This window comes from Marmota flaviventris, chromosome 3 (assembly GCF_047511675.1).
Source record: "Marmota flaviventris isolate mMarFla1 chromosome 3, mMarFla1.hap1, whole genome shotgun sequence".
Lineage (NCBI taxonomy): Eukaryota > Metazoa > Chordata > Mammalia > Rodentia > Sciuridae > Marmota > Marmota flaviventris.
Genome location: NC_092500.1, coordinates 54,169,065 through 54,187,026, shown reverse-complemented (window position 1 = coordinate 54,187,026; position 17,962 = coordinate 54,169,065). Strand labels below are relative to the sequence as shown.

Below are 17,962 nucleotides of genomic sequence, written 5' to 3'. Positions count from 1 at the left end.
GAGCCGACTTCGCAGTAGTTGCACGGCTGGCGCTTTAACGACTCAATGGCGGGCTTGCCATTTAGGTCCACGGGTGGGGGGGGGGCGAGGAATAATTAACAGGAGGTGGGCGTTGATTTGGGGACTTTAGTCCAGGGATTCGAGAAGGCAGAAACGAAGAGTGATAAGATGAATTCAAAAGGAAGCAAACTATTCACACCAAAACAGAAACGTCAGACCCCCACACGCAGAGCTACGCCAGAGTCTCCTGGAGCCCTACGGAGGCATTTGTCCCTAAACACACTTCGGCGCCGCAGACTCTGCCCTAAGTCTACTAGGACGCCGGGGGTGAGGCTCGGGCGGGCGCTGCCACCCGGAACCGGACCTGCCGGAGTGCGGCCGCGCTCCCCGCCCCGCCAGCCGCTGACCGCCCCGGTTGGCCGCGGTGGGGGCGGTGGCCGCGGTACCCGGAAGTGCAGCTGACGTGTCCCGGCCGCGCGCGGAATTGTGGGCGCCTCGGCTAATGGCGTCTGCGAGTCTAGGGAGTCTGGGGAGCCAGCGCTGAAGCTTCTTGCCAGGTTGGCTGGTGACGCCCGGTGTGGCGGGGCCCCGCAGCCGTGGGACGGACGTGCCCACCTTGTGGGCTCCTGGGCCAGCGCTGGCGGAGCCTAGCGAGACTGGGCGACTGCGGGGGCGCTTCCGAGAGGAGCCGGGGGTGTTAGAAAGAGGCTGCGGGGGGCGCTCGGGCACGCTCCGGGTTCGCAGCCCAGGCCCGGCAGAGCCCCTGTGGAGCCCAAGAGGCGGGCTGAGGAAGGGCTGGAGGCGACCCAAGGAGTTGACAGTGCCACAGCTTATTTGTGTGGCTCTGAAATTAGCTCGGACCTTGAGTGATCATGTCTGGCACCAACAGCCCCGAGGCGGTGAAGAAGCTGCTGGAGAATATGCAGAGCGACTTGCGGGCCTTGTCACTGGAGTGCAAGAAGAAATTCCCACCTGTCAAGGAGGTAAGCTTCGGGCGACGTCGGGAGAAGGCGCCGCGAGCTTGCTTGGTCCTCTTAGACCCAGTCCTTCTCCCTCAGCCTCCAGTCCGGTCTTGATTTTCATTTGTCGCTCACCTTTGCAGGTGATTTGTACCGACTTTTTATAGTGTCCGAGAGAGAGGTCTGGGGCGATTTGATTCTTTTCCACTCTCTTGTCCTCCTGATTTAAGAATGAAGTTGATGGAGTGAGCCAATTCAGTAATTCAGCTTTTCGGGTCTTTTTCAAACTCGGGACAGGCCAAGCCAGAATTGAAAAACTTATATGTCTGTTTCTCGTTCCTAAGAATGAATATCACTGTTGTGAAATCTGTGCTTCTCACTTGTATAGTATAACACTCGATTGGAAACTGCTTTCCTTGTTGATATGTGTCATTCAGCTTATCTCTTATCAATCCCATGAACTATTAACGAATTATCCAGACCCACCTAATTTATAGACAGTGTTGATACCTACAGGAACCATGTTAATTAAACCTTCTTGTTATGAGCAGTACCGTGGCGGGCAATTGGGTTTGGAGTCAAAGCAAATGGACCTGAATTTAAGTTCTAGCCTTACATCTTACTTAACCTCTTGGAGCTTCAAAAAAAATTTTTTTTTCAGCTGTAAAACGGGTAAAATGTGGTTATATAAGATTATGTGTGGCAAAAGGTCAGATTAAAAGGGTGTTGTTAGATAGCTCGTTAAAAATTTACACAAATAAAAGTTCCAAATAGTTCCTGAATTGAATTTAAAATTTAATCACTATTGGCTTTTTTTTTTTTTTTTAATTAAGATGCCACTTAATTATTTTAAATTTTAAAAAGATCTAAAATTTCCTTTTTTTTGAATGACATTTCAGTGATATTGTAAAGGTAATTATTTAATTTCTATTTCTATTAAATATAGTTTTGAATACCTGCAGTTTCACTTATTATTTGCCCTAAGAGTTCATCAAGGGATTTTATGTTTATTTGTTTTATCCTTATAAATATTCTGTAATTAGAACTTGATTAATAAAGCTTGGATTTTAGGCTTCTAAGGAATCTTAATTTTACTATAAGTGCTCTAGCTCCATCATTCTTTAACAGACTCCTTCTTGTATTTAATAAAATAAGAAAACCCATACACACACACACACACAATAAATAAGTAAATAAAGTAAGAAAACACTATCTAATACTACCTAATCAGATGTACCATTTTTGGCATGATAGCTATTACATATGTTTTATTTCATATAGTTTGCCTTGATATTTATTTTCGTTATTTTCACTCTATCATTTGTTGAAAGTTATAACATGTAATTTTGAGGAATTAGGCTGTTTTAAAGAATTTTAAAGAATTATTATTTAATATTTTTAGCTATAAATGGACATAATACTTTTATTTATTTATTTTTATTTTTTATGTAGTGCTGAGGATTGAGCCCAGGGCCTCACATGTGTTGGGCAAGCACTCTACCACTGAGCCACAACCCCAGCCTCAAGAATTATTATTTTTAATTGTGAGAAATATGCTTTCATTTAGAAAATTTCAAATCTTGTTTTGTAATTTCAACAATAAGTTATAAAACTTGTTCCTAGTTCTAAGAATTCATATAAAAACTCTGGTCCCTTTATATTGTAGGTCTTTGTAGGCTAATTTGGGAATTTAATTAACTATTTGTTAAATTACTTCTATTGGAAAATGCATTCAGAGTTCCAAACAGGTCATTAGTAAAGTTCTAGAACTCAACCCATTCCTAATCCTAGGACTTTTCATTAAAGCTAATTAGCTTTTGCTTCAATGCTGGTTAAAGACATATTTAGTAATTACACCCAGTCTTTGTGATAATGATAAGAGTAATTCTTACCATAATTTTGTATGTAGTATACATACTCTGTTAGGATTTGTTGACTGAAAAAATCTTGACTCCCTTACCAGTGACATATGCTTACATTCCTGCTTTAGAAACTGAAAAATGACTTTGTGTCATAGCTTTAAAACAAGGATGAAGTAATTAGCTAAATAGTGATGATTTTTTTTTAAAGGAGGAATACTTCACTTTCATGAATATTTTGATTTAATTTAAACTTCTTGGTAAATTAGTGGTAATGCCAAAATTTGGCTTTTGTTTTTTAAGGAACTGGTAAGTTTGGAGCTTTATTTTTCCCTTTGGGTGCTAGGTAGACCTTAAGGCAAAATCTTTCTAAATGTGAGAAGCTTTTCCTTTTTTTCTTTGCTAGTTAACATTCTCCCAGTATGCTTACAGGTGTTACCTGAAAAATGCTCATTCTGAACTACTCAAGAACTTATTACAAATCTAATTGCATTGTACTTGGAAGGGATACTTTTTAAATAAGTTAAAATAACATTTTATATTTAGTCTTTATTGCAAGTTTTAAATAATTTCTACTTTTTTTTGGCCATGCTACTTGACTATAAATCTTTATTTTTAATTAATAAGCTGAGTTTTAAGATTTCAAATTTGTTACAAAAACAAAGATTTATAGAAAAAAGATATTGATAAAGGATAGTGTCTTATTTTTACCTTTGGAGTTTTTCTACCCTCACCTTATTATGTTCATTTATGAATCTTTCCTTTGAATATTAAGTTGTTTTGTAGTGGCTATAATTTCAGTCTGCTACTTTATGATAAAGATAATTATTAAATAATATTAATAGCAATTATTATTTCTCCTATTTTTCTGCTTATTTTCCTTCAAGCCCCCCCCCCCCCCCCCATTTTTAGGGCAGAACAACTGAAGCAGCCAATTTGTTTGGAAACATTTGTATAATATTATTTTCTTTGCATTAAAACCTTTCAGAAAGACACTTTTACATAATTAATATTCAATGGCCTTAAGAGATAGTGACCTCTAAAGCTTTATATTTGTGTATTTCTTGAATGAGAACTTTTGTTCATTTCCTATTTGTGGGCACTATGCAGTAGTAACAGGTAAGGGGGAGCCAACTGAACCTGGAAGTATAATCTGAGAGTTTGTAAATTTAAATAATTTTTTTTTGTGTGTGTGGTACTGGGATCAAACACAGGGGTGCTTTACCATGAGCTGTTACATCCACAGTCATTTTTATTTTTTATTTTGAGACAGGATCTCACTAAGTTGAGGCTGGCCTCCAACTTGTAGTCTTCCTGCCTCAGCCTCCCAGGTTGCTCAGATTCCAGGTGTGCACCATCATGCCCACTGAAAGTTTGTAATTCTTGAGCTAAGTTTAGTAGTAGTATGATTAGAAAATGTTGGGGTTGGTCATTCTTGGCAGAGGAATTAGCCCATAATATTTATATTCCATGTAAAATACATTTCATACCGAAGATGACTGGGAACCATTAAAGCTCTTTAAAAAGAGTAATGTCATCAGATTCATATTTAGTAACATTATCTTGGCAGTATTGTTGGGAAGAATTAGAAGGTATTGCAAGATTGATGCAAAGATGGCAGATTTTCAAAAGTGGTGATTGCCTGTATTGAAGTAGTTGTAGTGATAGACAGCAGGTTGCTTGTATTGAGAGGAGTGGAAGGGAGAGTATAGATTAAAAAGTTTTTTGAAAACTTTAGGTATGTAATCAATTACCGAAGACAATCATTGGTTTCAATGTAGTAGTTGCTTTATGAGCATATTGTTCTCTAGGAAAAGACTTAAGGTCTTTTGTTTTAATATTTTTTTAGTTGTAGATGGACACAATACCTTTATTTTACTTATTTATTTTTATGTGGTGCTGAGGATTGAACTGAGTGCCTCACACATGTTAGGCAAGTGCTCTACCACTGAGCCACAACCACAGCCCTGATTTATGGTCTTTTTTACCTGCCATCTAAGTCTTCAGGCAGCACCATACGTAATTCCCTATGTCTAATAAGTATATTATGTTAACCAAATTGCCATTAACTTGAATTTCACATTTCTCCTTTTGCTCTTCCTTCATGCTGTGTCATATGGATAATTAATTTGGACCCTTGGTAAATTTGTTTTAATATGAACATTTATTCTCATAGAAGTTGTGAAAAATGTATGTTGAAAACGGAATAGGAGCTGGGTGTGGTGGCATATGCCTGAGCAACTTGGGAGGCTGAGATAGGAGGATCTTGAGTTCAGAGCCAGCCTCAGCAAAAGTGAGGTGCTGAGTAACTCAGTATACAAAATAGGGCTGGGGATGTGGCTCATTGGTGGAGCACCCCTGAGTTCGATGCCCGGTATCCCCCCACCACAAACAAACAAATAAACCCAGAATAGGAGCTTTTGTGAAGGGAAGTAATATTTAAAAACAAAATTTTAAAAAGTAAATCTGCATATAGTTCTAGTAGTGGGCATTTGTTAGTTCCTTCCATAGCATTTATTCCTTTTTGCTACCTTTGATGGTATTCTGCACTCTCCCGTCATTTTTAGCTCTTTGAACTTGGATGAATTAATCTCTTTTTTTATTTTTTAATTTTTTTAATATCTTTTTTTTATTATTAGTTGTTCAAAACATTACAAATTAATCTCATTCCTATTTCCATGGTACCTTGAGTAGCTTAGTCTAGTTGAAATTCTTCCCATCTCTGCCACCCCACCTTTATTGCTGCCCAAGTCACATAATGTCAGTAAGTGCTCCTAGGAAGGAAAACCTTCTTCTTTCTTTTTCAATCTACTGAAAGAGACTCTCTTCTAGATAGTGTCATGAAATTTGAGGTATAGAATAGCTATAGCCATTTTGTGTAAAGATTGGAAGCAGCCTGGGGATGCACCTATCCATACAGATTCTTCCAATTTGGTACTCTTCTAGTATCATAAGCAAAGAAGAACCAAGAGGGTGAGAGAAGTGAAACAGCAGCCCTGATGGTGTGATTCTCTGGCTGTTTTCCTTTGGAGTTTTCTATTAATGAGACAGTAAAATCACTTCTCCCCTGATTATAAATGAATTTGGATTTTGATACTACTTAGAACTTTTTTTTATTCAGGTAGAAACTACTGTTTGAAAGGCATGGTGATAGACGTTAGTAATGTAGAGAGAGATGAATGTAGTAGGTGCATTTTTTGTCCTCATGGCTTACAGTCAAAATAGAGAAACAGCTGGGCACAGTGGCACATGCTTATAATCCCAGCAGCTCAGGGGGCTGAGGCAGGAGGATCACACATTCAAGACCAGCCTCAATAATTTAGTGAGGTGAGAACTTGTCTCAAAATTTAAAAAAAAAAAAAAAAGGCTAAGAGTAGAGAAACACTCATAATGAGATGAAAGGGCTAAAGCACAGGTATAAATCATAGATAAAGTGGAAAGGTTTTTTTTTTTTTTTAAGTTGTTATAGAAAACAGTGTTGGAAGAAATGATTTTTGCTTATGATACTAGAAGGGTACCAAGTTGGAAGAATCTGCTGCCATAAGGCTAAGTCTATCTTCATGTCATTAGCAGTGGTTTAATTTCAGAATAGTGTTGTTACATTAGTGCTAATTTCGATTTGGATTTAATTTGTGAGTTTGTTGGCTTTGTAATTTAAGAACTATAAAAGTTTTTGTTTTTTCCCCCTGACTGTGGGGTGCATGCCTGTAATCCCAGCAATGGGAGGCTAAGAGGATCACCACCAGTTCAAGGCCAGCCTCAGCAATTTAACCCTGTCTCAAAATAAAATAAAATAAAAAAGAAAAAGAAAGAAAAAAGGACTGGGGATATGGCTCAGTGGCAGAGTACCTCTGGTTTCCATCTCTAGTACCAAAATCAAAAAGGTTTTTTTTTTTTTTTTTCTGTTTTTATTGTTGCTGTTATGATTATTTTTTGTGCTGGGGATTGAGCCCAGGGCCTCATGCACTCTCTATCATGGAGCTATACCTGCAGACCAAAAAATTTTTCTTAGTTGTATTTACATAATTATTCAGTGACTGGGCAAGGCTAAGATATCCACCCCACCCCTTTTAAAAGATATCCTTACACTATTTGGTTTTCAGAAACATTAGTAGAGGTAGGTCAGGGGAACAACTGAAAAGCTGAGAAACTGAATATACGAAGGACAAGATTGTAGGCAAGACAGATCCCTTTAGATTGAAAATTAGTTTGAACTGAACTGTGGAAGTGGGATTTGAGAGAAAAAGACTACAAGATATGTTAACCAAATAGACTTTGTGGCTGGTTAAATACGTAGGATGAAAAAGAAAGCCCAGATGTCAGTGATGGGATGGGTAATGCAGCTGTTCAGAAAACAGATTATAGGAAGAAACACTTTTTTTCTGGCAGAAGTTGGAGTTTGGGGTTAAAGGAAGATGATGACATCTTTTTTAACATCTTAAATTTAAGGTACCTTTTAAGCATTTTGGTTAGTTAAGTCCTATAGTTTGGGAGACAGGTCAAGAAAGGAATATAATTAACTGGGTGTGGTGGTGCTTACCTGTAATCCTAATGATTTGGGAAGCCAAAGCAGGAGGATCACAAGTTCGAGACCAACCTCAGCAACTTAAAGAGGCTGTATGCAACTGAGACATATCCTCTCTCAACATAAAAACATAATAATCGTGGCTGGGGATGTAGCCCAGTGGTAAAACTAGGTTCAATCCCCAGTACCCCCCCCCCCAAAAAAAAAAAGGAATATAGTTTAGGAGTCTTCAATTGAAACTATGGAACTAAGAATTACCAGAAAGAATACATTAAATGAGAAATGAGGCCAGGGATATTCTAGGTGTTTCTGGAAGAGTCAGCAAAGGATATTGAGAAAATAGATGCAAATGTTTCTTGACATTAATTGTGGGAGTAACATCTTTTTCCCAACTCATAAATGTTCTCAGAAATATATTAGACTGCTTATCTTTTTTTTTAAATCTTAACCTCTATATAATCTATTTAAGTTTTAGAACTAGCCACTTTTCTTTCTCTTTTCCTCCTCCTCAATTTAGGAAAAAATAACTATGTAATTATGTTAGTTCTCTACATTGTATATGATCAAAATAGCAGATACTTTAATGCAAGAATTAAAGACTCCTTTTTACACCTATAATCCTTGATAAATAGATGGAAATCTGACTCTGAAGATCTCTGTCCATACAGAATACTCTAAAAATGGTAGGGTAGGCTAGGCTTTGGTATGAAATAATACTACAGTAGTTAGGGGACTTGATATATATCTGTGGTCAATAAACATTGCTAGTGGAACTTTCCAGAAACAGTTGATGCCAGTGAGAATAAGATATTACAGTTTCACTTCTGACATTAGAGACTTGCATGTACAAAATAGGAGCTATGATGTAGGTCTAATTATAGCTAACAAATAATCTTTTGTCAATTCCTTGAATTTAGAAATGAAAATTCTCATTATATCTTTTATTTTTATTTATTTATTTGGGTATCAGGGATTGAACTCAGGGGTGCTTAACCACTGAGCCACATCCCCAGCCTTTTTATATTTTATTTAGAGAGAGGATCTCACTGAGTTGCTTAGGACCGCTCCAAGTGCTGAGTCTGGCTTTGAACTTGCTGTCTTCCTGCCTCAGCTTCCTAAGTTGCTGGGAACTTCCCAAGTTACAGGCATGTGTTACCTCGCCCAGCTCTGGTTATGTTTTTTAAAATATTACTTGGCAGCCTGGGCAATGTAGCGAAACCTGTGAGACCTTGTCTCTCAAAATGAAAAGGGCTGGAGATGTGGCTCAGTTGTAAAGTGCCCCTGGGTTCAATCCCCAATATTGCAAACAAAACAACATCACCACCAAAACCCCCCAAATCAAAAACAAACAAACAAGCAAACAACAACAACAACAAAACACTACTTCAGACTACTTAAAAATACTACTATTCCTTTTCCTTATTATTTGATTTAAAAAATTTTTGTTAAAAATGTCATGTGTCAATATTTATTCTTCTCAAGAAATCAAAACAGTGTTTGTCAAATTTGAAATCTCTGTTGACATCTAACATCTAGCATGTCACAGGACAGATTTTGGAAACAAGATTTCAGGCTAGGCATGTGGCACACATTTGTAATCCCAGCAGCTTGGGAAGCTGAGGCAGGAGGATCACAAATTTGAAGCCACCTGTCTTGGAAAAGGGCAAAAGCATTAGGGGTTTATTTCTGTGGTAAAGCACCCCTGGGTTCAGTACCCAATATTGCAAAAGAAAAGGTGTGACAGACTCTGGACAGATAGCATTGATATTCTTGATGGCTTAGTTGTTCAAATCTTGGTTGACACAGAAGCAAATTGAAATACTGAATTTGGACATATTCAGGGTATATAGTGCTATACTGGGAAGGAAGTTAAACTTTTGAAAGTGATGGTGGGAGAAATCTCAGTGGCCACAGATTAACTTCTCCTGGCCCAATAAGACATTTACCCCAGAGAGTTTGAGATAGGATGTGTGACTATTACTTAGCATGCGTAATAATGTCTGTATTTCAGTATTCTTTTATTTTTATAATAGTTAATGTGCTGTGATTTGCAAATCTTCAAACATATTCAGAATCTGGCCACTTTTTACCACCTCAGTTGTACCATTACCATTATCTCTTTCTTACAGTATTGCAGAGGATTCCTAAATTTTACTGTATATTAGAATCAACTGAAGATTTTTAAAAGTACTGATATATGACTTCTGTTAGCAGTCATTCTGATTTAATTGGAATGAGTTGCAGACTGAGCATCAGAATTTTTTGTAAGCTCCCTGTCTCTAACATGTATTGCCTCAAATAATTAGAAAACCAATTTTTCCCTGAAGAATTTGATTTTGATTGTGTTTTTCTGCTAGTAGCCCTGTTAATTTGGGACATTTCCATTTCTTAAAGTTTTAGAAGTTGTAGTGTATCTATTGTGTTTCTTAGTTGAGCATGAAAGCTGACGATGGCTGATTTAAGCTGAAATAAAATTTACTGATAGGACAATGAGTGGTTCACAGAATTGGTAGAAGAATGGATGGAGCCAGTTATAGAAAAAGTAAATCAACAAGGGGAGGTTAAACAGCTGGAACCACAGCATTAGACCATTATTGCTATCTGATGAATAGTGATTAGATGATATTGATTGCACTACTGATAGGGTTGGTCACTCCAGGCCACCACTGGTTCTGCTGCCCTCTGAAACTAGATGTTGCTTTCACTGTTGCTGTTATTGGAAAGAATTATTTTGTCTCTGACTTTTCTGTGCCACTATCCTCCATATTCAAAATCCCTGATAGATGCATCTATTTGGGTAAGCATAGTCTGCTAGGACATGTGAGAAATCAAATACCTGGAATTTTCAGTTTTAATAGTGTAAGAAAGATTTTGTATTCTACCAAAATTCTTGAAATAGAGAATTCTTCAAACACAAGCAAGGACTGCACCTGTTAAAAATCAACAAAGTGAAAAAGGTCTATTGCACATGATATAGCCTACCTACGATGTGTTCTTTATTTTATGCATTAATCTGCTGACTATTAAGGTATTATTTTTTGAGGTATACAGACCAATATAAAATACAAAATAGCCATGTTTCTAGATACTGAAAATATTCTGACTTTCTGTGATGGAAAATAACATATCAATATTTTATGTTAGTTCAATAGAAAGATAACGTGGGCCACAAATGCAGTCAATCCATAGGTGTAATTTTCAATTGCATTTAAAAAGTTAAAAAAGATTTGTACAGTGGTGTAGGCCTATAATTCCAGCAACCCAGGAGAATGGAGCAAGAAGACTGTAAGTTCAAGGCCAGCCTTGGCAAATTAGCAAGACCTGATCTCCAAATAAAAAGGGCTGAGGATGTAGCTCAGTGATAAAAGAGGGTTTACTACCCAGGAAATAAAGATCAAAACCTCAGACATTTAATTTTAATAATTTATTTGTTTCAACCCAATGTATACAAAATATTATTTCTAATGTAATCAATTTACTTAGAGAAGACTTTACATTTTTTGATACTAAACCTTCAAAATCTAGTGTGTATTTTACATATAGAACACAACTCAATTTAAACTGGCCACATATCAAGTGTGACATGTAGTCAGTGGCTCACATATTAGACAGTGCAGTTCTTGTGATGTTCTATAAAATGCTATATGAATTGCAGTTACTGCCAGTTGGGATGAAATATTTTATACACATTATGAAAACAGGAATGAATATTTAAAAACTATAACCAAAGAATAATAAGTGCTTGGTTGTTCATACTCAAAAAAGAAAACTGTCTCCTCAAATACAAAACAGTAATTTCACGTGCAGCGTTTTATAATTTATTTGTGGTAGAGAAAGGGGAGTGTGAGATGGGGAGGAGAAATTCAAATTTTTTTCATTAGGTTTTTAAATTATTTTTATTTTCCAAACATTTAAACTTGTGAAGTGTTGAGATATTTCAGATATTCCTTAAGGCAGAGGAAAGCAACATACAGTTTGTATATGAATAATCAAATTAATCATATTTTATTATATCTATGTGTATGTCACTACTAGGCTTAGTATCTGATGCTTTGAAAAAATAGGATGATAGCAACTGACTATACTTGTAATTTTAACTATTGTATATGACTTATTTAATACCTAGATAATTCATGTTGATAATAAGTTTTATTTTCTAATTGTTTTTATTTTTGTAGGCTGCTGAATCAGGAATAATAAAAGTTAAAACAATAGCTGCAAGAAACACGGAAATTTTGACAGGTAATTTTTTCCATTAAAAATTCAACAATTATGAAAAATTGACTAATACTAAAAGTAGAATCTTGAAAGAATGCCATAAGTTTTCTATAGCATGTCTTTCTCATGCCCTAACATGTTATTTATGATACAGACTACAGGAATGTCCCAAACTGATTATATTTCCCAGAAGTTAATACTATAAAATTCTCTAATATCAGAAAGATTAAAAGTTCTAATTCCTTAAAAGCAAGATTTTTTTTCTTACTGTTCTACCTCTTGCCTCTTAGTCCATCTTTATTATAAACAGTTCATAATGTAGTATTTTATATTTAGTAGTACCATTGAAGTTTTGATTCTTGGAATTAAGTATGGTGATGAAGAAAAGAATGAGAGTTTCTTTTTATGTCTTTTCTTGATTAAACTTGGTTTTCAAAGAGGAATTTTTAAGAGTTTCTATTTGGTATGCTTTTTCTACTCAGTCTACTCCTTTTTGGTTTTTTGAGCTTTCTGTTCTTACCTCAGTAAGGAACATGGACTGGCTTTTTTTTTTTTTTTTTAAAGAATCTAATATATGTGAGTACTTGTGCCACTCTATCTTACATAAGACTGTCTTGTGGGGAGATATTATTTTATAGTAGAGCAACTTCACATGCAAATAAATTACTTGCTTGCTTAAGGTGACATGGTAAGTAATGGAACCAGATTCAAATTCAGAAGTGTTCAGAGCCCAGCTTCTTCTTTCAGATGCCATTGTATCTCAAGCTTTTCACCCCAGCTACTTTCTCCCAAGTGCTTCATATTTAATCATTGCTTGCTCCATTGATCCTTCAGCGTGTATTTCCTGTTCCAACAGTGCCTTTCCTCTCATCCAATGTAAGAGAAAAATAGTCTTATTAAGCTAGTTAACACAAAGACTATAAAGAATCTCTTGAATTTTCATAAACTTTACATTTAAAACAAAGGATACCAATAAATCTCTAATTTGTGAGATTTCGGAGTATTACAAAATGAGATAAAGATTTTAGGGGGTGGTTTAAGAGTTGGGGGGCAAGCGTGGATTTTACTTAGGTTGCTCAGCTTTGCTGGAAATTGGTCCTTAGTGTTAGTTTTCTTGAGTTGCATCTGTTTCTTACAGATTCTTCCCTGATTTTCATCAGTCTATTGGAAACATCATATATTTTTATAACATATTCACAACAGTGAATAGTGTTCTGTGTGCATATTGAGGAGGGTGGTGAATGCAGTAGGAAAAGGCAAAGGTGTTTATGGTTGGGTTGGGAGGGACAGCAAGTAGATTTTGGGAGATGCATGTTGGATGGATTAGCTACTGTAGGGGAAATAGTGTTTAAAGATAAATTATGACCTAAGCTATTTTTAAGATAGATCAATCATATTAGAATATCATTGTGAATATTTATCTTTGGTATTATTATGGTTGATACCATGGTAAGTCCTTAATTATTCTCCAATAATAGAATTTTTCGTTAGTTTGTAGTTGGTGGAAGATAAAAGCCTGATTTCTTCAGAGAACCACTATTTCAGTGTTTTATGCTAAGTAAAATGTCCAATTATAAGAAAGAATAAGAAATTGTTAGTGCACATGAATTTAATATACAGGTAGACTGTTAATTTCATTTTAATTGTATTAGCTTTATTCAAATCATGTTAGAACAGATCTTTGTGCACATATAGTGTGCTTTAATCTCCATAGTTTTCCAGAGCCATTTACTCAAGGTAGATTAGCATTTAACTTGATCCTGTTATTTTTTTTTATGAAGTATTGATAACAATTGATGCCTAAAGAATATAGATTCATAGATCACTGTCATCTTGAAAAAACAAAGATTTTATATTGGTCAATATAAAGTTCCTAAATTCAGAGATCAGTTAATACTGAAAAAATTTTTATTAATTTAAAAAGTTTCCTGAGAAGTATATATTTTTTTAATACTTGAAATCAAAGGATACTGCTTTTGTGTTGTAATGGTTGTAAAGATCCCACATAATTGAGTAGTCAGATGAGACAGAATATTGAATTCTCATATGTCTCTGTATATTCAGAATATATAAAGTTGCTGTAAAAATCAGAGCCCTTAATTAGGCTTAACTAATCTAATTAATGATATTCAGCATAGATTTCTAGTCAGCTTTAGTTTCTTAGATTTATTTTCCAAAGGAACATCATTTATATTGCAACATAAATCTTTGCTTTACATCTCCCCTTTTAAGCATCCTCCTTTAATGTTTATTTTTCTTTGTTTTCACTGCTGTCATGAATGCTGACATAAGTGGAAATGCTATGCCAGGTAATGTCAGCATCGATTCAGATGTACAGATTATCTCAGATTTTTTTTTTCTTTAAAAATGAAACTCTGAAAATGAGAAATAACAAAGTTTTTCATTTATAAGGCCAAATGCCTTAATTCCACCTTTGCTATATATTACAAATTATTATTCTAGCTGACACTGTACTAGAAATTGAAAAGGCATGTGTTAAACAGAAATCACATAATTCTGCTTTTTAAATATATGTTTGAACAAGGAAATCAATGAAGTGTAATGTCTATTAAAATTGTATATTTAAACCCTACCCTAAAACGTAATAGTTAAGTCTACCCATGGCTGCTTTTAGCTGTTGTCAGTACACATACAGAATTTTTACATGAATAATCATTACGTATGATTTGTGTTCTTTTCTCACATGGTTTTCCATCATCTTTTCCATCTCTGCTTAGTCTTATAACTACGAGGTCTTTTAAGTAGCAATGAGTAAATATACTTCGGATATTTTTTCTGACATAAAAGGTAATTTACCTGCTTATTTTAATATGTTCTATCTTATCAATACATTTGCTTGTGATATTTTACAAACAAATATGGAATATATTGTGTAATGTATTTTTAATAAGTATTTATGTAAAAATTAGTAGGAGAGATAGAAAGTTGGGTGATGAAATTCACATATAATCTATATGGAAATACAAGAAATATATTTGAAAAGTGTGTTTGTGCCATTTATTCTGTTTGGCTTACCTGCTCCTTCATTTGGAGTACTTTGCCAGAAACTTAACTTTCCAGATGACTTTCTTCCTGAAATTAGTATCAACATCTTATTCTTTCTTATGTTGCTGGTATTTATCATATTACAAGGGAAAGAATAAATCTCTTATTAAATGTAGGTTAATAAATAAATGACATTGTATAGAAATAGGTCTCTTAATATTGTCTTTACTATTTTTTTCTACCTCTCTTTAATTTTTACATGTTATAATTATTTGAATACATGTATTGTCATCCTTAGTTTATGACAACTAGGTAATAGCACTCTGAAGAAGACAGACCCTAATTATAGAATTCTAATACTGAGTAGTAAAGGCCAATATGGAAATATATAGATAAGATTGTTATTGGAAGATTGATAGGAAATGCACCTAACCCAGCTTGGGAATCTGAAGCTGAGCAAGCCTAAAAGCTCAAAGGAGAGTTAGCCAGGCAAATAAAGTGTAGAAGTGGACTGCTTGAATAAACATATGAGATATATAGCAGCTTGGTGTTATGTGGATCCACTAAAAGTAAAGTGTGGAAGATATGGTTGAGTATACCATCACTGAGGCAGAGATAACTGTTAGATAATTTAGGCTAGAAAATACAGGGCCTGTATCATGTTCACATGTTGACCTGTTGGGCCAGAGATTACATAGTGTGTCTACAACATAATGTGCTTTTGTTTATTTTTTCCTTGGATTTAAAAAATAATAATTTTTATCCCATATTTTCTTATATCATAAGTTTTTTGGGTGGTGGGGTGGGGGTTGTGTCTGGGGATCAAACCTAGGACCTCACACATGCTCTGCCACTGAGTCATACCCCCAGCCCTATCACAAGTATTTGATTTCATCTTTTTAAATCTTTTTAATTGCCATACAGTGTTTCATCAATTGGATTGTACTTCCTTTATGTTAGGTGTATTCAATGTTTAGAATTACTTTATGATAAATTTCTAGAAATTTATAAAGTTGTAATGTTAAAGGGTATGAATATGTTTGAAGTGCTTGGAATGTATCACCACACTTTTTTTTTTTTCCTTTCTGGAAGGTAAACGTTTATGCCTTTACCAACAATATGAAAGTGTATTCTTATAACATCCTTGTCAGCATTATTGTTTTTTAGAAAAAAAAATTGGTACTAAAACAAGGAAATGACTGTTCATTTTACCTGACATTTTAAAAATTTTATTTTTTAGTTGCAGATGGACACAATTCCTTTATTTTGTTTATTTTATTTTTTTATATGGTGCTGAGTATCGAACCCAGTGCCTCACACATGCTAGGCAAGTGCTGTGTTGCTGAGTTACAACCCCAGCCCCTGACATTTATTTTTGACATTGAACATATTTCTCTGTGTGCATTAAATTATTTTCTTTTTCATTTTACATTCACTTCTTCTGAGTTTTGTGTTTGCTTTATCAAGTTATTTGAGCTACTTGTATAGCAAAATATTAACTGTCGATTATGTTTTAATCATATTTTTATGATGCCCTTCTCCTTCAACATAGTTTATAGTCATTTTAATTTTCTTCTAGTTTTTCTGTGTCTTGATTTTTTTCCTTATTTTTTAATATATGGAATGACATAAAGATTTAGATTTTTTTCTTTTGCAAAATTGCTAATTATTCTAACATTGTTGAATAATTTTCCTTTTAGCTTGTAATGTGCTTCTAAAATGAAACTACTATACTTTATTTTTCCTATTATTCTTGAATCATTTAAATATATTTTCAGACCTTTGAATCCACTAAAAAATGTTTAGTGGTGTTAGAAACATCAACAAGTCTTCCCCAGAACCAGATTTTAAGCTTTTTGAAAATAGAAATAATGTCTAAGTCACATTTTATTTCTTTCATAAGCATTACAATTTGTTATTTAAAGGCTGTTAAAATTTATCACAATAAAACTTTTATTAACCCCTGTTTATGTGATTTATAGTGGGGTATCCTAGTTTAATTCTTTTTTTCCAGGATAAAAACTGCAATTATGCAGTGAAACTGCTCAGAGCAAGGAAACCCCTAGGATATGGGGACCTGCTGGACCTCTTTCAGGTGTGTGAAAGTGCATCATTTGATCTCACAGTTATATAATTTGGAAATAACAGCATCTATCAAACACACAGTTGCTCTGTTAAAGTTGCTTATTAAAGGACTTAGGTGGAAAATAAACTTTTTCCCTTCTTCCCACAAAACCTCTTTTTATATCTTAATGGAAGCTGAAATTGTTTTAAAGGATCAAGCGATCCTTCTTTTTTGCTTTTTGAATGATATATAAAATAGTTAGAACAAGATGTCTTTATATTGTTCTACAATTTTTTTCTTCATTGTGATTTCTAAAATCTCTACTCCTAGGAAGGTATTTACATAAAGCTGTCCTTAAATAGTATATCATTATAACCATTGTATGTAAAGAGGGGCATTCTCTCAGTTAAAAGAGCCAGGTTAATTTTAACTTCTGCACTACTGTCACATTTGAAGGAAGAAAAATAAACCAGTAATTTAAAAAAAAAAGATTTTTCTGTTACTGAATTGTGATCTAGATATGGTAGATGTGTTTTGGTTAAATAGATGAATCAATTGTATTATTTAGTTGATCATCTATTCTGGATAACTTAGAAACTGCCATTTTTATATAAATTGGGAGCGGAAAAGTAGGAAAAGATGAGAGACAGGTATTTAATTCCTTTGAATAACATTAAAATAAAGTTTTAAAAATTTATTTTTATTACTACCTTAAGTTTATTTCACCTTGGTAGACCTGAGTGTAACGGATATGTATACACACTTCACTATGATTCATCTTATTTTATTGATTCTAGGGTTCATAGTTTTTTCACTTTTTAACATCACTTAAATTGGTATTCATCTTACAAATGATAGTATCTTTTAGAATCACTGTGGGTCAGGTGTGGTATAGTTTCCTTTGTAGGTGTGTGTGTTAATTTGTTCATATTATCACATCAATTGAGTTGCATGCATTGTTGATATCATATATGTTGAGTATTAATTGCTATTTGAAATGTTCCCCTAACTTTTTAACATTTTATGGTACGATAAAAAAGGTCAGCATCTAAATATTGCAGAATAGTGTCATGAAGAAAATCACAGAAACAATAGTGAGGTCCTCTTTGAAGAAATGAAGTATTCCCAATATTCTCCGTATTCCAGAGGATGAAGTTGTGCAGAAAACTTTTAAGTGATTAGAAAGCATTTCCATTATTTAATTGGCTTTGATTTTCTTTGTGATGTTATGGGTATGTCTTGAATCATTGGCATCTTAGACTCTTAAGAAAATGCATTGTTTTTTTCTTTTATGACCCTTCCTTTATTTATCTGAAGACTTTAGGTAGAC

The 17,962-nt window shown here is 34.6% G+C and overlaps 1 protein-coding gene across 3 annotated transcripts in view; it reads left to right on the top strand.

The window, feature by feature from the left end:
- The first annotated feature begins 498 nt into the window (after positions 1 to 498).
- Mon2 (MON2 homolog, regulator of endosome-to-Golgi trafficking) overlaps positions 499 to 17,962 on the top strand; it is a 104,583-nt gene continuing 87,119 nt past the window's right edge. For 2 of the 3 annotated variants that reach the window (XM_027925798.2, XM_027925790.2), the window contains exons 1-2: positions 499 to 983; positions 11,522 to 11,585. In XM_027925798.2, coding sequence (XP_027781599.1) covers positions 873 to 983; positions 11,522 to 11,585 — 175 coding nt within the window. In that variant the 5' untranslated portion in view covers positions 499 to 872. Of the gene's footprint in view, positions 984 to 11,521; positions 11,586 to 16,578; positions 16,663 to 17,962 lie in introns of those variants that run through there. The other variant, XM_071609706.1, reaches the window with a different exon arrangement.